Genomic DNA, 27,647 nt, shown 5'->3' on the forward strand with positions numbered 1-27,647 from the left:
GTTTTTGTTTGTTTGTGTTGTTGTGAAATGAATTGCACGTAACATAAAAGGGGCCAATTTACGCTAACGCATAAAATAGAAGACACGTATGTTTAAGGTCGTTGAAGAAAGTGGGATGAATGGGGCCAAATGTACTGTGAACGGTTTCATGTACTTTCTAACAAAGAGTCACAAGTAACGCAGTGGGATTTTTTTGATTTTGATCTTACTAATAGTAAAAACAAACGACAACAGCTAGCTAGATGACAATTGCCAGCTTGGCTTGTGGGATTGATTTTAACTCAATTTGGTTAATTGCCGTCAAATTAATCTGGAAACATATTTTAAATAGTTTTTTTTGTTACAACATGTTTTAAATAGGTTTAGTTAAGTAATGTCGAATTTAACTTCTGAATATTTTTTTAGACATGTTTTAAACATTATGAAAATTTCATCTATAAAAACTAAATTAACATTTTGATTTGGAGTTCCGGATTTAATTCATTCCATTTAAAACAATTATAATATGTTTTTAATATGTTTTTTTTGAAGGAATGTTTTTAATATGTTTATAAATCATTCAAAGTTTAAATGGTTATTACTTTTTTTAATAATAATTAAAGTTTTTTTTGAGGGAATAATAATAATAATTAAAGTTGAGTGCCAAAAAAGTTCATAATTCTTAAAAAAAAAAAAAATCATAAGGTTGCATATATATTTTTATAATGACAAGAAGCGAAATTTATTCTGTAAAAAAATGAAATTTGATAATTTTATATTGCCATAAAATTTTCTTTGTTGATGTATATGACCACTCTCTATCGAGAAATGAGGTCCTCCATTCCAATCAAATTTTTTCAGACGCATGAGTTAAAAATCGAACACTCCGATCACGTTTAAAGTGCTCAAATCTTATACCGCCTGAATCAATCTTTTAAGCAACTGTTTGGTTGTGCGTTTCAGAGCCTCAAACGTGAGTTTGGATAGGCAAACATAAGTCTACTAAAAAAGACATATGTTTGGGTAACAATTTTTCAAATTGATTCAGGCCTCAAAATCGATTTATGCCGAAGCTCATATTTGTAGCTTTTGCGTTCAGAATTGATTCAATTTGGTTTGTTATTTTAATAAAAGTTGCTGTTAGTTTTCCATGTCTATCCTTACTTCCTTCTCTTTTTCTGATAGTTGGTTTGCAAATTAATTTTTGGCGGTGTGGCTTCAATTTTTTTAGTGAGTTTCTACGCCCATTTTATTTTACGGTGAGTTTCAAAACCCATATTTATTTTCATTATGGATTTCCACCCGTTTTCATGGACTTCTTTTTACTATATTTACCATTATATTAAGCTATTTAATTTGAACAAAAAAAAGTTATACAACTTAATATCTATAAAATTGTTAAAATAATTATGTAAGTAATTAAAAAAAAGTAGAGGTATAAATAATTAAATTAATAATACAAATAAATTTAAATAATTATAAAATACAAATGAAATCTAATTTTAAATATATGTATTGAAACACTTTTTAGTAATTATACATTCAAAATCAATTTTGACTCAAACTATCAAAACATAATGAATTGGTAAAAATCATTTTTATTTTAATATATCCAAACATAAATCAATTTAGGTTCAACTCACTTTTACCAAAATCAATTCAGTCAAAATCAATTCTGCAAAAATCAATTTTCTCTGCCGCTAAATCAATTTTCTCTGCCGCTGAATCAAACACATGCTAACTCCTTTAGTATATATGTTCCTTAAAAAAAATCTCTTTCGATATATACGTATACTTAATTATCGAGAGTGGTATAATAGTTCATGATTTACTGACTTGTGCATAGACCAAATGGGTCCCTAAGTAGCATCGGTGGCAACTGGGTGTTAATTAACCTTTTGACTTAGAGTGGCAAAGCCATACCTATCAATTTTCATATCACGAGCTTTGCATTATTTATGCATATCTTTAGGAATCCCGTCAACGTGGAGTGGATGTTTGGTTGATTATTGGGTTGAAATGGTGACATATAAGAACATCAATGAATAAGTTTGAGAAGTACGGTTCAACCCAACTGAGAGAAAACAAAATGAGAAAAAGATGAATATTTAGGAGAAAATAATTATAAATGCTATAGGAATAAAAAAAAAAAGTAATTTTTACATAAAAAATTGTCTATTTATTACTTTATCAAATATTTGACTTGTATTCACAACGTAAAAATTCATTTCATGGTTTTTTTACAATCGTTAAGTTAGAAAAAAAAATATTGAGAAGTTCATTTTTTAAACTTTTCAAGTGTTGATTAAGCAAGTTTACAAGATATTAGTACTATGTTTACTTCTTTAACAAAGGTGCTAACATTTTCTTAATTAAAATAGTACTTACAACATCTATCGGAAAAGGAAAAATTTTAACAACACTCAAGAGGTGGAGAAAATGATGTCATAGAAGTGATAAAAAGAAAAAAATAGAAAAAATAAGACGTTAGATGAATATATAAAATTTAGGAATTTTTAAATATAAGACACAAGTTCACGGTGTTACCTCTAAAAATAATGTTGACAACATTCAAAAAGTAGAGAAATGAATAGAAAAATAATAGATGTAGCTAACTCAGAAGAAGAACAAATAGGACAACCATTATATTACGAGGACTTCCCTTTAAGAACATTTCATCAAACTTTAATTTGCAACTGCTAAAACATTTGATGTTAAGTTTGATTAAACGGTTTACTAGTAATGCAACAATTTGACTGTCTGTTAACAACAAATACCAAAGAATCCTTCAAAAACAAACAAATACCAAATAAGTCAGTTACAAAAACTTATGTGTATTTGTACATTATACTACACATTTTAGTTGAGACACAAAATAAACAGGAGTAGACTTTGCAATATATATTGTTTATGCATTTGCACGCATAGTATTTACCATCACAACACTGCAAGTCATATATTCAAGTAATCTACGAAAATGGGTAAACGAGTGGCATGAAAGTCTATCAACAAAGTACAAAGTTCATATATAAGATGCATGACTAGTCAAATACCACAAGTTGTATGTGTTGTATAGGGGCGTCCGTCTATAAGTGGGTGCAAACAGCTCTACACGGCCGGACCTTTAAATTATTGAGGCCTCAAACTTTGAGTTTTTGTGAGCCCTTGCTTATCAATCCTACCCTGCATCTTCTTCCCATTTTTCTGCCTCTATTTAAATGATTAACATAATGAGACAATATCATGTGTTCTCTGGCTTAAACTCAATACTTTTTCTAGCTGAGCATCATTGTGGATGCTGCATCAACATAGCAAGGAACCCCAAACTGTAGCATCTGGTTTAATCGGCATTGTCTCGACATGAATATGTTTCATTCACCTGTTATATATGGAATTAAAGATTTTTCACCCTTGGTTTAGTAATCCAGAATGATTTTTCACATCTGACATTATTCTTGAAATGTTCATCTTCTTAAAAGTGAAAGTTGCTTCAATTCCAAACTCAAGTGAATTGTGCACGATCTAGTGACACAGTGACCCACGACTTACATATATCTAAAAGTGCATGTGCCGCGTGTCGATGACAATATGAAGAGTAGACATTATTTCTCATCTTGTGACCCTATTATGTCCAGAGCAGTTAGGCTTCCACAAACACAAACCATTGGAGAGACATTTTTTTTTTAATAACCTCTAATCACGGTAGAACAGGAGACAGTGCAACTATCAGTTGGACTTAACATTCCGTAAGTACGACTTTCCAATTCATACAAAATCTGAGAGAAGTTTACTTAGCAATTAGCACACCCAGTATTACAATACCTCAATATCAGGAAAAAGCATTTCATTTAAGACAAATGGAGTTGAGGTACTTGAGAGAGACATATCTACACCATTTTGATTATGACGTGTCAATGTCGCAAACTGATAGGAAATCAAACACTGGGTATTGCACTTTTCTTTTGCAAATCTTGTGACTTAGAGGAGGTAAACAACAAAATGCCATATCACAAGTAAATCTAATGTAGAGGCAGAATTCAAAATCGTTAATAATGCTCATTCATCACGATCTGCATGAACTACTTTGATTAAATATCATTCAGCATAACATGTCTGTGATAAAGAAAACTCAGTCCAAGGAACAAACAAATGATCTAAGCATGCAAAGATCTTCAAACCTTTAGGATCAAACCAATCCACATCATATCAAAGAAAAAAATGTCAAATGCCCACCCAAACCAACAAACTTAAAAACTTTCATGTTTGGAGTGAAACCCTGAACATGGTCCTTCTCCCTTTGCAAATGACGGGACATCACAAACATAGGAAAGTAACTGGATCAAAAGAAAAGAACTGTGTGATTCTAAATTAATGTCAAAATTACTCTTTTAATTTATAATAAACGAGTTTAAAATAACTTATACTATTTTTAAGTAAGTTTTCAATAAAATCATTTTGAGTATGCTTGTCCAATTTTATTAATTTTTGTCTCTCATACTATTAATAATGATAATTTTTGAAATTAACTCGTAATTTATCTTTTTTATGTACAAAATTAACAATATTTTTTAGTTTCTGTCGAATTGTCGAGGTGACTTATAAATTGAGGTCAAGGTGTACTCTGGATTAGTTTATCCAATAACACCACCAATTATATAAGTTAATGCATCAATTCTATAGCAAGGCCAACCTTTGGCATAAGCGGGGGAAAATTGCTTTTTTGAAATGCATATCTTCACAATGACACAAGAAAATTACCCAAAAGTCCCCAGCAGAAGTTAACTACCGCTGAGAAAGCCGGCAGCAGTTAACTGCCGCTGGTGTCAACGGTAGTTAACTGCCGTTGCGTTCTGTTATATGAACAGAACAGACATAGGAGTTTCCAAAACTCCATTGTTGCGTTTTTTGCTTCCATAGGTGCGAATTTCAGTCATTCCAAGCCAATTTAAATCACAAAATCAAGCAAGTGTTTTGAACAATTTTGCATTGGTTTTCTGTTATTGAATTGTTAGATTTTTTGGGCTTTTTTTTGACATATTTAGGTTTTATAAATTGTTTTGATTTGATGATGATTTTGTATTGATTTGTTATATGTTGTTTAGAATAGAATTGTTTTAGAAAATGTTAAGAATTGTTCGAAATTGTTAGGTATTAGAAATTGTTAGAAATACTATGATTTTGTTTTGATTTTATGATAATTTAGGTTTTGGTTAGAATTGTTAGAATTGTTTAGGTTTAGGTTTAGGTTTAATGGATATTTCAAATAAGATTGACATATTGTTGTAGTTTAGGTTTTAATGAATTTTTGTAGAATCGTTACGATTAGTTTAGGTTTGTTACGACATGTTTTGATCCTCAATTTGTTTATGTAGATATGTCTCAGAATCAGGGAACCGTTGAGTTGAACAAAAAGGAGGGTGATGACAAGAAGAAAGAAAAATCGCCTATGACATGGCACGGAATCACATGTGATGGTTCCGTGAAAAAAGAAGGATTCGAAGGTCTTGATGTACAATGACTCGAGGTTGAGGAGGAGCGGGAGGACATGCTATTTTGGTCCTCAACCAAAAGCAGGTGCCCCAGAGACCGTCGAGGACAACCCGATTGACTTGTGTGACGATCGAATGTTATTTTTTATGTTTTGGATCTTATTTTGCTTAATTGTTTTGGATATTTTTTTTTATGTTTTTTATATATGCCGTGCGCATTTTGCTTGACATTGTGGTACTTTGAATAAAATTGCGTATTGAATAATTTCGATTAAACTCGATCGCGTATTGAATAATTTCGATTAAACTCACGTATTGAATAATTTCGATTAAACTCGATTGCGTATTCGAATAAAGACTAATTAAGTGTAACGTGAATTCGAATAAAAATTGCGTAATGAATAAATAAATTCGAAAAGTGGTAAATTCATTACATTACGTTCGGGAATGCACCTTCCAACTACAACAATTATCTTACCTTTGAATGGGGTAAATTCAAACTTGCTAAACAGCAGGACTCCAACATTTTACCGTCATTCTCATTGTTCCATTCAAAAGATTAAATTCTTGTTAGGTTTGGTTTAAATGATGGTATTCAAGTGTCAAAAGAATGAGGTTCATTCCTTGACACTTCAATACCTTCATTTAAACCAGTCTAACAAGAATTTAATCTTTTGAAATGAACAATGGAAATGCCGGTCGAATGTTGGAGTCCTGCCGTTTAACAAGTTTGAATTACCCCATTCAAAGGAAGATAATTGTTGTAGTTGGAAGGTGCATTTCCCTACCTAATCACGATCTTCTGGTGGAATCAGACTCTTGATGATATCTTCAGTTGATCTCAGCAACGTTACCCGCATATCGATCCACTAGAACAAGCTGTGCTCCCAAAACATGATCGTCACGTTTTTGTCGCTCTTTAATTCCACCCAACTAAATGATACTCTCCCCTCGTCGAGCTTTGGACGTTTATATCGAACGTATTCCACCCTCCTTGTGTCTCCGGGGTTGACTCCTTGGTTGAATTCATTCAGTTCATCCTTGAGACCTCTTAACGTTACACCAAGACACCGAACCTTCAACCTCTGAGGTTCTACGCCGTTGAATTGTGCATGAACGTCGATCCACCAGGCCATTGTTTCAAATCTACACAATTAGAAATTAAAAATAATCAATGAAAAACTCATTCAAACACTTGTAGCGAAAATTTTACATAAACCCTAAAAATCCTAAATAAACCCTAAAAAATTTATAGGGTTAATATGTCTTTACCCCCTTGTAATTTGGGCGTGTTCCGGTTTACCCCCTGTAATAAAAAAAGTATAGATTCCAACACTATAATATAAAGATTCTCCACAAAACACCCCTCTAATATGAAGATTCTCCACAAAACACCCATGACCCCATCCAGACGCTGACGTGGCACGCCACCGTGTAATTATTTTTTTTATAACCTGACACGTGTGTAATGGACACTGACGTGGCACGCCACTGTGTAATTATTTTAATTTTTATTTTTTTAAAACCTGACATGTGTGTAATGGTTTAAAAAATTATTTTTAAAAAAGATAAAAAATAAAAAAAACTGAAAATTAATTTTCAAAAATTTAAAAATAAGAAAAAAAATCAATTTTTTTAAAAAATTGGATTTTTTCAAAAAAAAAATCAGAAAAAAATAATATTTTTTTACCAAAACATTCAAAAATTAGCTTATGTTATTTTTTCGGATATTTTTAAAATTTTAATTTAATTTTGATTTTTTTAAAAAAATTTCAAAAGTTTCAAAATATAGTAAGTTTAGGAATTTTTATATTTTTTATATAATTTTTTGGGATATATATATATATATATATATATATATATATAAAGAAAACAACCCCTTTCAGTTCTTTTCGACTGACTGTTTCTTTTCAAAAATGCCCTCAATTTTCAACACAAATATCACATGTAACAAATAGATAAGAATAAATTTAAATATTAAAAAAATTCCCAGATTTTTTTATCCTCAATTTTTAAATATTAAAAAATATTCTCAAATTTGTAACACATCGTAAACAAAATTATCGAAAAAAATCTGAATTTTCCTAAATTTTTAAATAAATTCGTATCCAGTTTTTTAAAAATAAAAATATTTTCCAGATTTGTTTTTGTTGAGAAAATTTTAAAAACTTCTTTTTCGAAAAAAAATTTATTTTAAATTTCAAAAAATATATATTTCCAAATTTTCAAAAATAATTTTAAAACATTATAGAAAATTAAAAAATTTTGGAAAATATTTTTCGTGATAAAAAAAATCCTGATTTTTTTTTACAAATTTTTAATTTTTTTTTAAAAAATAGGTACAAATGCCTTTCGTACCTTTAAAAAAATGAAAAACAAATTAATTATACAGTCAACACGCCACATAATCAGATATGCACAATCAGCATGCCACTCAGCTCACCACATCAGCAATTCTGCACAGTCACATGGATCAGGGGCTAAAATCAAAGAATCTTATTTTACAGGGTTGAAATCTTAACGTTTTTTTTACAGGGGGTAAACCGGAACTCGCCCAAATTACAGGGGGTAAAGACACATTAACCCAAATTTATAAAATTCAAAAAAATATAAATTTAAGCAATATAACTCCATTATAACAAATATTCATAATATGTGTTAATAGCATTTCAGATCTACAACATAACTATATTAAAAATAAAAATTCAAAATTTAAAAATTTACTAACTAAAATTTATCACAATAGCATAAGTGATAACTTACTTGTGATTTAGTGAATTTTATTTTTGGATGATTTGGTAGAGTTTTTTTTAGAGAGAGACGGTGATGATAGAGTGGCTGGAAGCTGGGTTCTGTCTTGAATATGTTACAAACACAACGACAGTTAACTACCGCTGGCACCAGCGCCAGTTAACTGTTGCCGGCTTTCTCAATGGTAGTTAACTACTTCCGAGGGCTTTTGGGTAATTTTCTTGTGCCATTGTGAAGTTCTGAATGTCAGAAAAGCAATTTTCTAAGCGGGGAGTGTGACGGCCTAGGGTTCATGCTAATCGGGGGCCCAATTTTTTTATGGGGGGGGGGTGTATTTAAAAATATTTGATTTCTTTGGGTATATATAGCAAATTTTGCCGAAAGGCCCTAAACACTGACATAACGAAGGACCGTGCTGACATCTGTTAATATTTTTCGCCCTTTTGGCACAATTTGCTATATATACCCACATATAGAACAATATTTCCATATAAACCCTCCATATAAAAAGTTTTGGTTGTTAATAATGTGGAAAAAAAGTTATTATCGAAGAAATTAGTGATATTTTTTTGAGCCATTTGTTCCAAATAATGTGCCTCACTAATATTAAAAAATTGATGATATTTATCATTCAAGAAATTAAGATAATTTTCATAACAAAACAAAATATATTTTAGTTGAAAATGAGTCTACTAGAGAAATTAATTTTAATCTTGTATTTCAAAGGTTCCAAAAATAAATAAATTATATCAATATAGTAATGTAAATTTCTTGAATTGATTGAAAAAATTGCAGAAATGAACTAAATAATGCAAGATCATGCGACGCGCATTAATGATCATTAAACCAATGTGAGACGTATTTAAGATCATGTGGCCCACTCATTTTTTGTTTGTTTTGTTTTGTCGTTCTTTTTTTATCAATAACTTCATTTGACATACGATGTTTTGGGGTGTCAGCATAACTGAGATATCAATCGTCAAAATTAATGTGTGTATCATCATTTTTAATGAACTAATTTCTTATCGTAAATGTGATAAAATTATTGATATAAGTTAGTAAGCGTGCTAAAATTCACCATTGAAGACACACTTTTAACAACAGTCTAACATTGATTTTGTATCATCGTAATATTAAATTTGTTAGAGATACTTATAGCATATAAAAAGAGGAATGATCTACTTCTAGCATAAAAAATAGTTCTTTATGATTCCTCTAAAAAGTCTAACACTAATTTTGTATCCAGTATTATTGTTGTTATGAGTTTAACATTGGAGACTTTTTGTTTTGGTGTCTACGGAGTATTTGATTTATTTTCAGATGTTGCCTTATAAGACATTTATTTGGTAGTGAAAAATGGAAAAAAAAAATGAAATGAATAGTTTTTTTTAGGCTAAAATACGGTTTTGGTCCCTGCAAATATGTCTCGTTTTGGTTTTAGTCCCTGTAGATTTTTTTTGTTGTTTTTGGTCCCTGCAAATATGTCTCGTTTTGGTTTTGGTCCCTGACCCCACTTTTATGATAATTTGCACACTTGGCACGTGATGACTGAACCCATTTTGTAGAAAAATAGTCCCTGTAAAATATTTTGATTTTTAAAAAGATCCCTGCAAAATATTTTAGTTTTGAAAATAGTCCATGGAGGGACTATTTTCAAAAACAAAATATTTTGCAGGGACAAAAAACAACAAAAAAAAAAAATTACAGGGACTAAAACCAAAATGAGGAATATTTACAGGAACTAAAACCATATTTTAGCCTTTTTTTTATGATGTATTATGTAAGAGAGTATAAAACATCACACTACACAATACATAATCGATTTCACCAACTGATTCTAAAACAGGAAAAATTATTAAGAAACTACTTGTAAAATCTCCCATATTGTCAAAGACCAGAATATATTGTCAAAAAAAGCATCAGAATATATAGCACATAGAAAGATCATAATACTCTATCAATTTTCCATTAACCAACCACATGTTAATTAATAACGGAGGGGAAATTGGTAGTGTACCTCAGAATAACACTCTCCAAAGTTTACAGCCTTCTCGGATTCGGATTGATGAGATTTAAACAAGTCTCTTCCTTCACCTTCTTGTTTTCACCTCTAAAACTTTGCCTAGAACTTATAATAGAAGAAGGGATGTAAAGTGCCAACAACAATGTGCGTCATCATGAGCCACAATTTTGGGCTATGTGTTCATCTAACTACTAAACAATTTGACAAAAAAAAGCTACAGTATATCAAAAGTTTTTGTCCTCGTCTCAGTTACAGTATATCAAAAGTTACAATATATATATATATATATATATATATATATAGAGGACATATCATATGAGAATGATATTTTTATGTGAGAATGTGAGAATGAATTTTCAGCCTTTTGATTAAGATTTAATGGCTGAGATTAGAATGGTCAATTAAAAATAGGAAGTGCCTCTCTGTACAGAACCACACACACAATATTAACTTTCTCTCTCTTTCTTCTATTGCTTCCTGTCTAGATCCATCCATGGAAGTAAAACCATGTTCTTGTACCCAAAAAAATTATGGAAAAATGTAAAGAATGGATACGAGCCATTATTATTTGTAATTATCAATTATTTAAACTTGTAATTGAATCAAAGACCTAATTTTGATTCACTAATTACATGTGTAGGTATAGTTAGAAAGTGCTTTGCAAGCAGCCTATTTTAGATTCTAAAGATGCCATGGATGAAATTCGAAAGGCAAGCAGAGTCAGATCTATTGGATGGAGTTGCGACCATTAACGAAACCATCGAGTTGTCAAAAAAGAATCGTTAACGAAAGAAAAAGGAATAGGGAAAAAAATCTATTCATCAGATAAATGAGAGAAGCGATTTGTTGGTTATGGTCTCATGGAAGAAGAAGGTTGATAGTTTATATGAGGATGTTGCGTGGAAGAAGAAGAAGAGATGCGCGTGTTATTAGAAAAAGAGAGGAGCATACTTTCTTTGTTTGATTGAACATTTTAATCACAACCGTTAAATCTTAATCTATAGGCTGAAAATTCATTCTCACATTCTCACATAAAAATAACATTCTCATATGATATGTCCTATATATCTATATATATATATATATATATATATATATGAGGTTATGTTACAAGCCACCTTTTGGTGGTGTCTTTTATCAAGTCACACCTTAAGGTGTGATTTTCACTTTTTAGTTATAACTTTGATAAAAGACACCTTCCTAAAAGTAAGTTGGTGTCTTTTCGCAAAAGCTCATAGAGTAACTTGATAAAAGACACCTTCATAAAAAGTGTCTTCTATCATAACCCTATATATATATATATATATATATATATATATATATATATATATATATATATATATATATATATATATGATTTGGTGGATACCCTACTTATTCATTTAAAAAAAAGTAAATTTCTAACTAATAGACCACTCGACAAAAAGTTTTCCCGTACAATTTAAGCTTTAGGTTTAATTCCTTAAAAAAAAAACTTCAAGTTTAATTGCAATAATTCCTTAAAAAAAAGCTTTAAGTTTAAATGCAACTAGCAACAGGCCAGACATGGAACCACGGTTTGTGATGCAATGTTAATTGATTTGAGAAATAAATAAAAGAATGATAAAAATGATGTTAATGACCCCTAAAAAAGCGATGTTAACGATAAAAATATTGAAATAATTGGTATTAAATATTATAAAGTGTTTATTTCAAAAAATATATATTGTAAAATGATAGACTAAAAATATTTGTCAAAATATTACAAAATAATAAAAAGGACATTAATAATAAGCGAACTTCTACGGTACACCTGCAAAATTAAGGTGTACCGGTACTCTTACTTCAAAAATCTATAAATTAATTATCATTTTTATGAAATAAAGAACTATTTGTTGATATTTGTATTTTAGAAAATATCATTTCATTGTTTATAAAAATCATACTAATTGTTTTTACATTTTATTGTAAAAAATAATCAAAATTCTCTATTATTAGTAATAAAAATTCAGAAGAATTAAATTTTATTTCGTTGACGTTTTTGATAAATAAGATTTAATTATTATAATTATAGGTGATAGGAATTAATTTTTCTCTTAAAAAATAACACATTTAACTATTAATTCAATGATTTGGTGTACCACTCAAATCTTTGGGTGTACCATAGAATTTGCCTAATAATAAAGATAGCACTGATGCGCCCCATATTTTTTTTATAAGTTTATAAAGTGTCATATGACTTCGTCAACAAAAAAAGTTGTCATATGACACATGTTAAGGATACATGAATAACAAGTATTTATTGAGAAAAAAATATAATTTTTTAACTTTTTGAGAAATAAATTGACATAATTTCTAATATATAATTTCTTGTTGAAATCCTTAACATGTATCCTAAAAATACATGCTAGGATTTTCAATTTATATAAATGATAAATATGCATCACATGTTCATTTTATGTATTAGTGATAAATATTTTCCTTTTAAAAAATTTAGAACATAAATATGATTTTAAAAGAGGTTTTACAAACGATCAAGACAAATGGATTTGATATGCGGAAGGACTGCACATCAAATGCTAAACGTAGGAAACAAAATCAATTAAATGGAGAAATTCTTCCATGGTTTCTCACTTAACACGTCATCTTTAGTCACAACCAACAAAAATGTAGCAATTTTTCACATTAGAAAATTTCAAAAATGTTCCATTTCAATACTCTTAGATCGACGCATTAAAATGACTAAAAGTCTAGGTGACTTATGTAATGGTATGAGCCTAAAAGAATGATCAACCTAATTATTCCACGAGTCATCCAACCAGAAAGCTCATTTAGAAAGGAGCAAATATGCCCCATAACGAAACATTAAGTCGTTTTGAGGTGCGCACCTCGACTTATAACATATTGTACATCACAATTATACACCTGCTGTATCATTTCAAAATGAGTAGTGATATTTGAACAACCATTTCCAACAACTTTTATGACAACTTCTTTTCTCTCTCTTTTCATTGGTCAAAAACAATGGAGAGAAAAAAAAGGAAGAGAGGGAATAAAAACATAATTTGAGTATGAGAGATAAAATTGTCAAAAAATTGTCAGAAATTGGTTGTACAAATATCATTTCTCTTTCAAAATAGCACATTGTTTTCATCTAGAAAAATTCACCGAACACCGAGTGTCTTAAGCATCAAAGTGTCTTTCACATGCACTCCATCTCTATTTAGAGAAATGAGAGAAAGGGCATACACGACCAATGGCATATGATATGATCATGGTACCGACGTGAAGAAAACACTTACTCTCATGAAGCAACCTTAGGTTGTTCAAACATGAACATGTGTGTGTGTCACATACTAGTAAGGAAAGGTGGAATAATCGCTTACACTTTGTTTGGTAGAAGAGAATTAGAGAAGAGAGAGTTAGTGAAGAGAGAAATAGAAGAGAAGTGTCACATTTCTCTTGTTTGGATAGCAAAGAAATTGTGAAGAGAGAATAAAAACAGGTGGGCCCTACCACCTTTTTATTTCTCCTCAATCTTGCGAAGAAAGATGAGAGAAGTGGATTGGAGTGAGCAAATTTACGTTTATGCCATTGCAATTTCACGTTAACATGAGACATAAGTACAATTTACAACACTTTTTTTTTTTTTTTTAATAAAAGTTTGCCACGCATATCATACACGCGTGTTATAATGGAACTGAGTAGCGGCTACCTGCTAACCAACAACGATTGTAAACTCGAAAATTGGTTTTGGAAAATATATAATACACGTTAAATTAATTTAAAGTAAATTAACTATGTTCTTTAAAAAAAAAAACTAAGTTTATAAAAATTTAAATTAAAACAATTTAATTATATCAAACTAATAAATTAATTGAATTTGTACAAAAAGTAAATTAATCAATCATAAATTATATGTTATTTTTCCTTAAAAAAAATTATATGTTGTTTTTATTCAAGGATTTTTTTGTCTTTTCAAAATATAGCAGCATCTCTTTCTCTTCTATTTCTCTCTTCTTTCTCTTATACCAAACAACCCATCAAATCTACTCTATTTCTCATATATTTCTCTCTTCCCACACTCTCTCTCACTTATTTCTCTCTTCTAACTTTCTTCTCACAACCAAACACACCCTTAATACAACATAGTACGGCATGGGCATCGCAATCAAAGCTTTGCAGGAAAGGAGGAAGATTTGGAAAGGAAGGACATAAAAGTAAGCAAAAGAAAATAAAGGAGTAACCACGTGTCGATTAATGGAGCTTTACCGTATCAAGCACCATATAGTAATCAATAAATAAATTCAAAGGTCTTTTATGACAGCACGGACCTTCCTTCAAGAATCACAACCACACACGTGGCATCTTCTTGTAGCTGACTTGACCTCGAAGATACAAGTCAAACGTAGAAGGACATGATCGTGGCAATTAGGAAATCATGAACTTCATGTGGGTGCGTTGTATGTTAGTATTTCCTTGAAGTGCTACGTGTTAATGTGTTGTTTGTGGACGACTAATATGTAATAATGATGTGGAAAGAATATGATTCCTAATGAATGCAATATGTGTCGTTGTGTGAGTGAATGAATGAGTGATTATTTGTACTATGAGATGAGAGACTCTTCTTCTTTCATTTCTTTTCTTGACTCCTCGTATACATAATAAATAAATACCATAAAGAATCCCCTTTAATATAAGAAAATAACATGTTGTGGAAAACCTTTTTATGCCCTTAAACCCTTCTACTGTAAACGTCTCAAATCTAGGGGCAAAAGTAGTCTAATAATTTACATTTCTAACTAAATGACATCACAAAACGCAAATTACATCATGTAACTGAAACAATTAGATTGGTTTGCTTTATTTGCACATGATTCTAACTTACCCACTCCATTGGAACTAAACTGAACTCAATACTTTTTGGTGGCAGATTTTCAAGTACACTTTTGGTTCAAATATCAAGTTTACAGCTTCCAATCAAATCAACATAGACTATGAGATAACTTAAAAATATAACCATACTTCAATATTTTCTACCAAGCATTCTCATTCGATCCCTCTCTCATACTTCTGCCTGGTAAAATACTCTTCTCAAATTCAAATTTACTATTCACTTTTCCAGTTTCCATTCAACACAGTCATTCGATTTTGATTTTTCTACATCAGTTTTACAACGAAAACATTATTTCTTATTTTCAATGGTTTCATGTTCATCGTTTATATGTTTGTTTTCAGTTTTGTTTAAACCTTTCAATGGTTTCATGTTCATATTTTTAATATGCTTTCATGTTCTTCCTTTTATATGTTTGTTTTCAGTTTTGTTCCAACCTTTCAATGTGTTCATGTTCATCTTTTATATGTTTGTTTTCAATTTTGTTTAAACCTTTCAATGGTTTCCTGTTCATATTTTTAATATGCTTTCATGTTCTTCCTTTTATATGTTTGTTTTCAGTTTTGTTCCAACCTTTCAATGTGTTCATGTTCATCTTTTATATGTTTGTTTTCAGTTTTGTTTAAACATTTCACAAAATGCTTCAACAATATCTGCGCTTTCAACTTACATTCATCCTAATAATTATGTTATATTTTTTTTACTTAGATCTGAAAAATGGAAAGACCAGTTGAGTTCATCAGTGATGTCACGGACAAGAAAGATTTTTGGAAATTAGCTGTTAGAGTTAAGGACAAATGGACCGTTGTTAAGGATGGGAGGGAACATCTCGAGATTGTCATTGTTGATGCTAAGGTCACCTTCTATACTTTATATATTGTTACCAGTTTTAACTTAACAAAATTTATTTCCTTACAATGATTTGGTTGTCTCCTTATTAGGGTAATGATATACAAGCGATTATACCTACTGGGTATAAAGCTGTTTATGACAAAATCTTAGTCGAAAACACTACATGCACTCTGAGTAACTTTCAAGTTGTTAGCAATAATTTAGTGTTCAAGGCTTCAGAACATAAGTTTTTGTTAAAATGGACCGGTGGAACTAATGCTGAACACATAAATGCTCATGATATCCCTAAACCTCAGATCAAATTCAAGCCTTTTGCAGAAATCATTTCTCTCAAATGGAAACCTGATGTGTTAGTCAGTGAGTTCATTTCTACTTATGTTTTACTTACATTAAGGATTTACTTGGATTCGTTTGTTTTTTATCATCATGCCATTTTTTTTTGCAAGATGTTATTGGACTTGTCCAGGAGATGAGATATTGCCAGTTGAATGAAGGTACTGGGAAAAAACTACAGATCAACTTTACTATGAAAGACCTAAGGTGTGTATGTTACACATTTGCCTAAAACCCTTATTGTGGTTAATATTTAGAAACAACATTAATGTTATATATTGTTATATATTTGCAATGTAGTGACATCCCTCTGAACTGCACTTTATGGGAAGATTATGCTGCAAAATTTATTAATTTTAACAGTGAAAGGAAGGAAGGTGGACCGGTCATTGTGATGATGGAGTATGCCAAAATCAAGGAAGAAGGTTTGACCTCTACTTCTGTTATATCTATCTACTAACATTCACTTATGTTTGAATCAAACAATTATGTTCCAATGTGAAACAGGACGCTTTCCACTAAGTGTTTCAAACACTTATGGTTACACTAAGTTATACATCAATGACAACATTCCTGAGATCAATCTGTTCAAAGCAAGGTTGGTTGTTGTTATTTTTGTCTTTTTGTTAGTTACATTGAATATACAATTTTTCCACTAACTATAATAAGTGGTTATTAGTTTACCTCAAGCTGACCAGGCTCAGTCCCAAAGCCAAATCATGTGTACCCAATCATATGGAAGTTCACAACTTTCTTCTGAGGCAGATCTACTCTCAAATTCTATGATTCTCCCACTATCTAACATCATCCAGCTGGACCAGGTTTCACCTTTAAAAACTACATCCACTACTTCCATTTTATACTTTCTGTTTCCTAACATTACCCCTACTTTGACAAATTTTCAGATCAGTTATTGCGTCACTGTTGCAAAAATTGTGAAAGTTAATTCTACTAAGCATGGTTGGTACTTTTTTGCATGTCACAAGTGTCCTAAGATTGCTAGAGGCGACAAACCTCCTTATACTTGTGAAGATGGCCACAACACCGAGACTGAAATTGTCAGGTATATATCTTAAATTTTGTCTACATTATTATCAATAATTATGTCAGAATTTATGAAATACATCCTCTTTGATTCCATGGTATAGGTACAAACTGGAAGCTGATGTTTCTTATGAAGATCATAAGTCTACCTTTGTTATTTGGGACCGTGAAGTTACACAATTGTTGGGAATTTCTGCTGCTCAGCTACGGACTAATTTGATTCAGGTTATTCAACAGTTTTCTTTAATGTATAAATTGTTGGTTTACATTTTGATCCACTTCTCAACAATTTATGTTCAAATATTTAAGACTACCTTTCATGGCTTTTCCCACACAGGCTGGGATAACTAATCGTTTGGAGTATCCTATGCTTATGGACTCCCTTGCTGGGAAAAACATTGTGGCTAAGGTTAAATGGCAACCTAAATGGAAGACATGCTCAGTTGTTACTTTGAAGGATGGAGAAGGTTTTGTTGATCAGATTAAGAACAAATTCCCTGAACATCAGGTTAATTAACTACTCTAATAGTTATTGTATTCATATAGTCAATATCAATATCTAACTACTATACACTATGTAATATATACAATCAACATGCACCACAGAATAACAATGTTGGACCAGCTGATATGAGTCAGGACATGCAAGTTGAGAGTGATGATGTTACTATCTCAGCTGTAAGTTATAACTAACCTTTATGTTACCAACTAAAGCAGATATAGTGTATATTGTTTATGTATGATCATGAATCAATACTCAAACCTTTATGTGTTTAAACATATGTTCAGCATGCTGCATCTGCAACATCTGAATTTGATCCTGATATGACACTTAGTCAGATGCAAACCCCTGTCAGCAAGATGAAGAATGTTGAAGTAAGCAAGAACTGCGACTCACTCAGCCAACTTACACCTGCTTCCACCACACCTCTTCCTGCTACTACCCATGCTTTGAGTGGTTCAAGTGATCGCACAATCCAGCCTATCAACCTTGATGATATCATTCCTGCAAAAAACTCTTCTTCTAAAAGGGTTAAGCTTATCAAACAGGAGAAAAAATAAACACTGTTGTTGTTATGTATTTTGTATTTTGCATGGTGAACAACACCATATAGGGTGATCTCAAACTGTTTCCAAATGCTCTATGCATCCTATTCAGATATAAGCTGTTGGTAATACATACCATGTTTTGTAACTTATTAATACTTTGTTCACTTTTGGTTTAGAACTACCAAAACATGAAATCAGACATCTGTACCTATCTTCAACTTATGTTTATGTCTATCAAACTGCTATTATAAGTGAACCACTATAAGGTCACTCATTTTGGGATATTATTTGTTGGTGTTTGTAAGTTTATGCTCCATCTTTTGGCAAATTCATATCTACATAATGTCAGCTTAAATATTTACGTTAAAGATATCATAGTTGTAGATAAACATTTTTTCATACACTTTCTAAAGATATTTCCATTGGTATGATCTATGTAAGGGTGAATATAAACATACAAACTGTGTTTTATAAGAAAAAATGCTTAATGGTACTAACCACAAACTTACAAAGTTCATTGTTTTAACTTTAGTTCAAATCATCAATTACAAAACTAAACAGATTTATGAAAAAGCTACTTATACAATATATTCACTTTACCATTGCCAATGTTATTGTTCAAAGAGGATGTACAATAAGTCATGTTTTAGTTCAAATTATACTGCCCTATCAACTTAATCAGTATAAGCCACATCATAATGACATGTTACAAACATTGGATGGTAACTATTCAGTTGAAGAAGATATAATTCCTTACTTACTATCATTACAAACAACAACCATACCTTCGACAAGACAGATTCAAAACAATCACATTACTCTTTTCTGCCATGCATTTAATGCGTGAACAGTAAATAACAACTACACCAGCCATTAAGGCTAAAATAGACTATTACTTGAGACATCTCACTGCAATAACCTCAATATATTGGAATACTGTATTTTTTTTATTATAACCTCTATAATATATAGACTGTGATTTTCACTGTACAGCTCACATAAATTGAGGCAAACAATTATACCATTGGACCAAGTACGACACTGTTTGATTAATAATATTTTAACATAACAACTAATAATATACCTTATTATACTATTACACTATTGTCTGGGGAACAAATATCAATGCCTGCTAATGAAACAAACTCATACAAAGTCTATCTGTTGAACCTCAAGATCATGATATCATAAACTTCAATAGCAGGAAGCAATTTTAATGGATACTTAGATTATATAACATCTTCTGTCCAAAACACGTTAAACGAAGGTATGTATCATTTTATCCAGTTTAGTGTTCAGCATTTAAAACTGACCATTGCATATGAACTCAACATTTTTTAATAATCTGTTGTACATCAGTTTTTTGTTAACATCATTATTTATTATCCTTTACTCTTAGACAACTATTCATGTGAATGTTACCATTTTGTAATTGTTACCACTAAACTGGACAATGTTAACTGCTATAAATGCTATGTAGTTTTAAGTTTCAGACATCATTACTAAGAAATCAAGACTTTGTGTGATAACTATATTCATAACAGTTGTTGTTGAATACAATCTTTCACAGATGAAGGAAAAAAAATCTGTGGACGATGACCCTAACACTGCAGCAGATAAGAAAAGAAGGTTGTTGACAAATAATAAGAAGAATGTTGCATCTAAGAGAGCTAGACCAGCAACCCCCCTTTCTGATATTACTTCATCAGTAAATAACCTAACTCAAACTTCACAGTCTAAAACACCAGGGCATGCCAACACACACACTCCACCTTCTCAGTTAAAGTCATTTAACAAGAAATCAGAAGCATATTTACCTGTTTTAAGTGAGTCAGGTAACTGGTGTGAAAACAGTCAACCATCACCCAACTGTACTCCTATTCATCTACTACCAAAGAATATCAATGTTGAGCCTTTACGAGTTCCAAATCTGTTTGGTGTTGAAAAGAAAAAGGGACAAACATCAGCTAAAAAGGCAAGATCAAAGTCAACATCAACAGAGTTTGCTATTAACATGCCTAAGATTCAACTCACTTCTCAGTATCATTCTGCCAAGAATACCCAGCTGCCAACTTACAATCATTCTATCGTGAACTCCACTCACACACTTAAGAGGAAGGTAACTGGATTTACTCCTCTTGAGAACATACAGAATCTACCTCCTCATTATCCATTATCTAAGGAGATCAGAGGAGCACATAAGTCAGGCAACTTACTTGAAAACATTCAACCTCCAACATTATGTGCTGCATTTGATAAACTACAATATAAGCACAATTCTCAAACTGTGTCAGATGCTTATTATTGTAGCAGCCAGGAAAAATATCTACACACATCTGCTGTGAAGCCAACATTATCTGAGTTTCCTATCAACATGCCTAACATTCAATGCAATTCTCAGTACCATGTTACCAATCATACCCAATTCTCAAATTTATATTCAAACATATTGGATTCAACTCAAACAGTTAGGAGAAATGTACCTGGATTAAATTTGATGAACAAATTTGATGAAACAATTCAACCTGTCAACATTTCAACTATATCACCTAAAGCTGGAAAAAAGCGCAATGATGTCTGTACCGAGACTTCAATCAACAAGAAATGTAGTCAAAAGGAGGTACTTGACTCAATTGCAGACCCAGTTCAAAGTAAGAAAACAAAGTTTAGTGGTTTATCTCATTCTACTGAAACAAACACCACAAAAATCCCACCTGGTAAAACATCAAGGATTAGTACCAGTAAAAAGACAAGGGGGCAACCTTCTGATGTTAAGAATACATCACCAAAGCTTCAGCAAAAGGGCAAATCCAGTTCATGTTCTCATGTTCCTCGAAAGCGCACAGTTGAATGCAGTGTCAAACAAAACAATCCAAGATCCAAGAAGCAATTAAATCCAAAATCAAACATACCATCAATGTCACAACCAGTCGAGAAGATTCTAACCAATTTGTTAGCGAGTCTAGATGCCACACATCCAAGTGTCAGTAGCAGTTCTCAGGATATCCACAGAAATCCCACTCAATCACCAAATGCAACTCCACAACCTCCTGTAACAGATCAACAATGTAGTGGGTCAGGACCTCAAGTTCAGCTTAAACGCAAACAAATTGCAACAGATTCTGAATACTTTGAAACAATGTCAAAAACACTACAGCAAACAACTCAAGAGAATGACAACATCAATGAAGATTCTACAGATTCAGATTCTGAAGGAACTGATCATATTGAAACTGATTCTGATTCTGAAAGTGATATTGATATTCAATATGAAGATGAGACTGACTTGCAGGGTAAGTCCAAATTCAGTTTTAATGTGAATGCTATAATATTATTGTATCATTGAACAATATCATTACTTATATTTTATCTTTTATGAAATAGACACAGTTTATGGTGATATTGGAGATCCTAATTGGGAATGTCAACATTGCGGAGCTTTAATGTGGTATCAAGAAAGGAAAGAAAAGTCAAGGAATAGTTGCAAACCAAAGTTCCAAATATGCTGCAATGGTGGAAATGTACAGCTCCCACTTCTAGAACAACCTCCAGAACTGCTTCAGACTCTCTTATTTCAAAACCATGGATCAGAGAGCAAAAATTATCAGGCTAATGCAAGAACATACAATGCTATGTTCTCATTTACATCTCCAGGTATGAAGTTTGATGATAAAACACAAAAAGGAAGAGGTCCACCTACCTTGCGAATGCATGGCCAGACATGCCACAGAATTGGAAGTATGCTACCATTAGAGGGAGAACGTCCGAAATTTGCTCAGCTATATATCTATGACACAGAAAATGAGATAGCCAACAGGATAGGAAGTTTCAGGTATTCATAACTCATTAACATTACTTCAACATTGTTATTTTTTTCATTTATCATCAGTTGGGGCGTTAATTACCTATTTAACTAATCATATGTATTATTGGATTATCAGTAACAATAAGGACCTCGATCAAAACATTGTGAAACAGTTGAAGTCCATGTTAGATGCTAATAATGTCCATGCAAAAGCTTTTAGGATGGCAAGAGATGTTCTCAAACAAGGTCCTGTTCAAGATGTAAGATTGAAACTTATCTCAGACAGAAAAACAGATGGCAGGGTCTACAATAAACCAACTGTTAGTGAAGTTGCTGCACTCATTGTAGGAGACATTGACTCAGCATCTCAAAGAGATATCATTCTGCAAGGACAAAGTGGGGATTTGCAGCGAATAGATGAATTTCATGCCAGTTATCTAGGTTTCCAATACCCTTTGCTATTCCCTTATGGAGAAGATGGGTATCGTCCAGGAATTCTGCTACGATATAAAAATGATACTGTTGTTACAGCAAAGAATAGACTGACAATCAAAAAATGGTTCTCATTTCGAATACAAACTAGGAAATACGAGGCAATGACGTTGCTACTTTCAAGGAAGCTACTCCAACAATTCTTGGTCGATGGATATGCAATGATGGAGGCAGAGAGGCTCAATTGGTTAAGGAAAAATCAATCTAAGTTAAGAGTTGGTAAATATAGGCAACTAACTGATAACCAAGGTCATAAGGTTATACAAGGGAAAAGAGTCATTTTGCCTTCGACCTTTGTGGGAAGTAAAAGATACATGGATCAACTTTATTTTGATGGTATGGCAATATCAAGTGTTGTTGGTTTCCCAGACATTTTCATTACATTTACATGTAATCCAAAGTGGCCTGAGATAACTAGAGAACTAGCGAAATACAACTTGAAACCTCAAGATCGCCCTGATATCATCTCTAGGGTTTTCAAAATCAAGTTTGATGAGTTGATAAAAGACCTAACAAAAAAACACATTTTAGGCAAAGTGTTGGCATGTAAGTTATTTAAATTTCAAATGTATACAATGTCTGGCATTTATATACGACTTCATATATAAGTTCTTCTAATGATCTTTTTTTTTATCCGCAGATATGTACACCATTGAATTTCAGAAAAGAGGCTTACCACACGCTCACATTCTCATTTTTTTACACCCATCTAGCAAGTATCCAAAACCTGAAGATATAGACAAAATCATATCTGCAGAGATCCCTGATCCAAATAAGAATGTTGAGTTGTATAACTTAGTCAAAAGTCACATGATTCATGGTCCTTGTGGTCATGCCAGATTGTCCTCACCCTGCATGACAAAAAATAACAAGTGTTCAAAATTCTTCCCCAAAAAATTCATTGAACAAACAATTGTAGATCAAGATGGATATCCAGTTTACAAGAGAAGTTCAAATACTCATACTATTGTCAAAAATGGTATTGCCTTAGACAATAGACATGTTGTTCCATACAACACAAAACTGTTGTTGAAGTACCAAGCTCATATCAATATGGAATGGTGCAACCAAAGTTCATCAATTAAATACTTATTCAAGTATATTCACAAAGGTTATGATCGAATCGGAGCAAAAGTTGTCCCTTCTCAACAACATTCACGTTCATTTCAACAACCTGTTGATGAAATCAAACAGTATCTGGATTGTCGATATATATCTCCAAGTGAAGCATGTTGGAGAATATTATCATTTTCAATTCATGGTAGAAAACCAGCTGTTGAGCGTATGTTTTTCCATTTAGTTGGAGAGAAGACAATATACTTTACTGACCACTCTCGGATGGAAAATGTTCTTGAAAGAGCAAGTGTAACAGAATCAATGTTCACAGCTTGGATGCAAGCTAATCAAGTTTATGAGGCAGCAAGAGAGCTCACTTATGGCCAGTTTGTAACAAAATTTGTTTATAACAAAAAAAATCGAAGTTGGACACCAAGGAAGAGGGGATTCACTATTGGTAGACTAATATGGGTACCACCAACAACTGGCGAGTTGTTCCACTTGAGATTGATGTTGACTGTTGTAAAAGGGCCAAGAACATATGAAGAAATACGCAAAGTTGGTGATGTGCAATATCTTACCTTTAGGGAAGCCTGTTTTGCCATGGGATTCCTAAAGGATGACAAGGAATATATTGGAGCCATTAGAGAAGCTTTTCAATGGGGTTCAGGATATTTTCTACGAAGGTTATTTGTCATTATGCTGTTATCAGGAGCAATGAGTAGACCAAGACATGTTTGGCAGAACACTGTACATTGGTTGTCAGATGGAATTTTACGTGATCAGCGAAACTTAGCTCAAAACCAAGGTATGTAATATACTTATTAGCTGGTTACTACTAATCCATACATTCATTTCAACAACATATTTACACATGATCTTTTGTGTCTCAGAATTGCAACTCACTGATGAACAACTTCATAATTTAACATTAATTGAAATTGAGAAGTTGTTGCAATCAAGTAGGAGAAGTTTGACAGAGTTTTCATCTTTACCTTATCCAAAAGGATACATTCTTGAGCAACTAGGGAATAGGCTGATATATGATGAGCGGAATTATGATACTGCCACCCTCAAAGCAGAATTTGAAAAACTGTTTGCATCACTAACAGGTATTAGTATATTTTTCCAACAATTTTACGTAATCAACCAACTTATACCTTTTCGTTTTACTTATTAATCCTATTAGTCACATTATCTAACAGATGAACAAAGAAAGATTTATGATAAAATCATGATGGCAGTTACAAATCAGAAAGGTGGGGTTTTTTTCTTGCATGGTTATGGTGGAACTGGGAAAACTTTTATGTGGCGTACATTGGCAAGTGCATTACGGTCAAAACATGAAATTGTATTGACTGTAGCCACAAGTGGCATTGCATCTTTACTCTTACCTGGAGGACGCACTGCACATTCTAAGTTTAAAATGCCTGTCCCAACATTAGATAACTCTACTTGCAATATTGACCATAATAGTGATATGGCAAACCTTATTAGACAAACAAAGTTAATCATATGGGATGAAGCACCAATGGCACATAGATATACTTTTGAGTGCTTGGACAGAACACTTAAGGACATAATGAGTACAGAGACTGTCAAGTGCGATAAAATTTTTGGTGGGAAAGTTATAGTTTTTGGTGGAGATTTTAGACAGATTTTGCCAGTTATTCCCAGAGGTGATCGGTCCGATATTGTGCATGCATCCATAAATGCTTCATATATTTGGGATCACATTGAAGTCCTAACATTAACACAAAATATGAGATTGAAGCATGGTTCAAATTCTGAAGAGAATGAAGAAATAGCAAAATTCTCAAACTGGCTGTTAAGTGTTGGGGAGGGAAAGATTAGTGAACCAAATGATGGTTATGCTGAAATACCAATCCCTGCTGAAATGTTGATCACTGAATATTCTGATCCTATTCTTGCAATCATCAACAGTACTTACCCTAATTTTTTGGAAAATTACAAATCATATGAGTACTTGAAGAGCAGAGCAATATTAGCATCAACAATTGAGGTGGTTGAACAAATCAATGAATACGTACTTGGTCTAATGCCTGGTAAAATACTCTTTACATCTACTAAAACTGTCAATTATGTGTTATTTTTTGGGGACGGTCAACCAATAACAATGTGTTTGTAACTGCAGGAGAAGAAAAAGAATATCTAAGTGCCAACTCCATTGATAGATCAGAGATTAATGACAACAGCATTGTTGATGTACTGACACCGGAATTCCTATGTACACTACGTACTTCAGGTCTCCCCAATCATAGGATTAAATTGAAAGTTGGCTGTCCAATTATGCTTTTGAGAAATATAGACCAATCTGAAGGGCTTTGTAATGGAACCAGGTTGATTGTAACAAAAATGGCTAACCATGTTTTGGAAGCAAAGATCATGGGAGGCAAACATCATGGAAATATAACATACATTCCACGTATGGATATGTCACCTTCTCAGTCTCCATGGCCATTCAAATTAACTAGAAGACAATTTCCAATTGTGGTTTCTTATTCAATGACCATCAACAAATCACAAGGTCAATCACTAGATTGGGTTGGACTATATTTGCCAAAAGATGTTTTCAGTCATGGACAAATCTATGTTGCAATATCAAGAGTTACAAGCAAAAAGGGTATCAAGATATTGATCCATGATGAAAACAAAGTTGCCAAAATCACCACAACAAATGTTGTCTACAAAGAAGTTTTTCAGAATGTCTAACAAGTAAGTAATATAAAAATTATGACCAGCATGACTTACCAATATTCAGATATATGTGGAGTTGTTTTCCCTCAAAGCTAATATATCATTCCATGAACTGCAGGATTCAACCTTTTTTGCAGAGCTGATCTACCAAATTTTCAACTTCCACCTATCAAAATAGTGGAACCAAGCTAAAATACAGCTCTTTACTTCATTTAATCTGTTTATTATCTGTAATGAACTTCATCCTTTTTAATATTAACATTAGTCTTTTATAATTCTTATCCAAGGTCTTAATATTCAATTCCAATACCTGTTATGACTTAATTCTTTTTAGATCATAAATACGAATTGAAACAAACTTTAAAATCGTATGAACAAAATGAGATCTACAAAGCTTCAACAAAATTATGCAGAAATCATAAGTTGATCTGGCTTAGCTATTTTTCAGTTTTGCAGTTAAATTTCTGCCAAATATTGAACCAACTATCAGCTCTTAACTTAGCAAGCTGTTAATTGACATGCATCCTACTTATCAGTCAAAATACAATGCAAATAGTTAAATAAAATAAATAATCGATTTTATAACAAGTGAAGATCAGACTTGTGAAAAAAGACAAGTCTGTTGTAGAACATTATGCATGTAAATAATACCTTTCAAATTCCATGATCTGCAGCTTTCTTCTTCTTCATCCTGCTCTTTTGAACTCAGAACCTCTTTGTATGAAAGCTTTTTTCTTCTTACCACAATTAGCTACAGTACTGGATGCATGTGTTTGTAGGGTCACGCAAAAAATAATGTGATGTACATTAATGTATTGAGTTGAATAAAGTTACTTGGTAGATCAAATCAATAAATGAATCTAACTTTATGCATATGCCAAAACTTGAAGAATACGACACAGGCTGCAGTACTGAATAGATTCCTGAGTGCTCCCAGTCTAATGAGACACTAATAATTGATTTATGATATAACACACTTGAACTTAATAAAGAATATTTTTTTTTTGAAAGAAACTTAATAAAGAATATAAAATATGGCTTAATTAAACTTATAACAACTTTGGATATATACTTACTAAATATATGCTCTGTTCTCCATATATTACCACTAAATATACTTATAGTTGTAATTTATTTTAGGCCAAATACCTCCCTGCGTCCTTTAACTTTCACGTTTGTAAC

The 27,647-nt window shown here is 31.9% G+C and overlaps 2 protein-coding genes and 1 long non-coding RNA gene across 9 annotated transcripts; 2 read left to right on the forward strand and 1 right to left on the reverse strand.

Annotated features, from left to right (window-relative positions):
* Positions 1 to 14,963: 14,963 nt before the first annotated feature.
* LOC146943025 (uncharacterized) lies at positions 14,964 to 18,678 on the forward strand. Its single transcript, XM_085757113.1, has 12 exons — positions 14,964 to 15,301; positions 15,824 to 15,970; positions 16,057 to 16,324; positions 16,414 to 16,507; positions 16,601 to 16,725; positions 16,808 to 16,898; positions 16,980 to 17,121; positions 17,206 to 17,363; positions 17,449 to 17,569; positions 17,682 to 17,852; positions 17,951 to 18,022; positions 18,134 to 18,678. Exons 2-12 carry the CDS (start codon positions 15,833 to 15,835, stop codon positions 18,404 to 18,406), a joined length of 1,653 nt encoding a protein of 550 aa, XP_085613239.1. The 5' UTR covers positions 14,964 to 15,301; positions 15,824 to 15,832; the 3' UTR covers positions 18,407 to 18,678.
* Positions 18,024 to 27,606, reverse strand: LOC146943026 (uncharacterized). 7 transcript variants are annotated; one of them, XR_015032939.1, is made up of 10 exons: positions 27,117 to 27,606; positions 26,520 to 26,631; positions 23,368 to 23,542; positions 22,095 to 22,181; positions 21,884 to 21,962; positions 21,307 to 21,444; positions 20,878 to 21,225; positions 20,429 to 20,571; positions 20,212 to 20,324; positions 18,024 to 18,350 (listed from the first exon to the last, which is right to left on the reverse strand). It is a non-coding gene; the product is annotated as an uncharacterized LOC146943026 (long non-coding RNA). The 7 variants fall into 7 exon arrangements; XR_015032937.1 differs by having other exon boundaries at positions 20,878 to 20,919; positions 21,157 to 21,444; XR_015032936.1 differs by having other exon boundaries at positions 20,878 to 20,919; positions 21,109 to 21,444.
* Positions 22,202 to 26,480, forward strand: LOC146943027 (uncharacterized). The gene is made up of 5 exons (XM_085757118.1): positions 22,202 to 23,237; positions 23,332 to 24,555; positions 24,641 to 24,865; positions 24,953 to 25,813; positions 25,903 to 26,480. The coding sequence occupies exons 1-5, from the start codon at positions 22,316 to 22,318 to the stop codon at positions 26,478 to 26,480; spliced, it is 3,810 nt and encodes a 1,269-aa protein (XP_085613244.1). The 5' UTR covers positions 22,202 to 22,315.
* Positions 27,607 to 27,647: the final 41 nt, after the last annotated feature.

The sequence above is a fragment of the Medicago sativa genome, chromosome 3, assembly GCF_051527215.1.
Source record: "Medicago sativa cultivar Bolivia chromosome 3, Bolivia_mono, whole genome shotgun sequence".
Lineage (NCBI taxonomy): Eukaryota > Viridiplantae > Streptophyta > Magnoliopsida > Fabales > Fabaceae > Medicago > Medicago sativa.

What these genes read in the sequence shown, in the direction of transcription:
- LOC146943025 (XM_085757113.1), top strand. Translation starts at nt 15,833, where the DNA reads ATGGAAAGACCAGTTGAGTTCATCAGTGATGTCACGGACAAGAAAGAT. An exon ending in TTGTCATTGTTGATGCTAAG is followed by an intron (nt 15,971 to 16,056) that starts GTCACCTTCTAT and finishes TCTCCTTATTAG; the next exon opens with GGTAATGATATACAAGCGAT. An exon ending in ATCAATCTGTTCAAAGCAAG is followed by an intron (nt 16,899 to 16,979) that starts GTTGGTTGTTGT and finishes AGTGGTTATTAG; the next exon opens with TTTACCTCAAGCTGACCAGG.
- LOC146943027 (XM_085757118.1), top strand. Translation starts at nt 22,316, where the DNA reads ATGTATTATTGGATTATCAGTAACAATAAGGACCTCGATCAAAACATT. An exon ending in TGCATCACTAACAGGTATTA is followed by an intron (nt 24,866 to 24,952) that starts GTATATTTTTCC and finishes ATTATCTAACAG; the next exon opens with ATGAACAAAGAAAGATTTAT. An exon ending in CGTACTTGGTCTAATGCCTG is followed by an intron (nt 25,814 to 25,902) that starts GTAAAATACTCT and finishes TTGTAACTGCAG; the next exon opens with GAGAAGAAAAAGAATATCTA.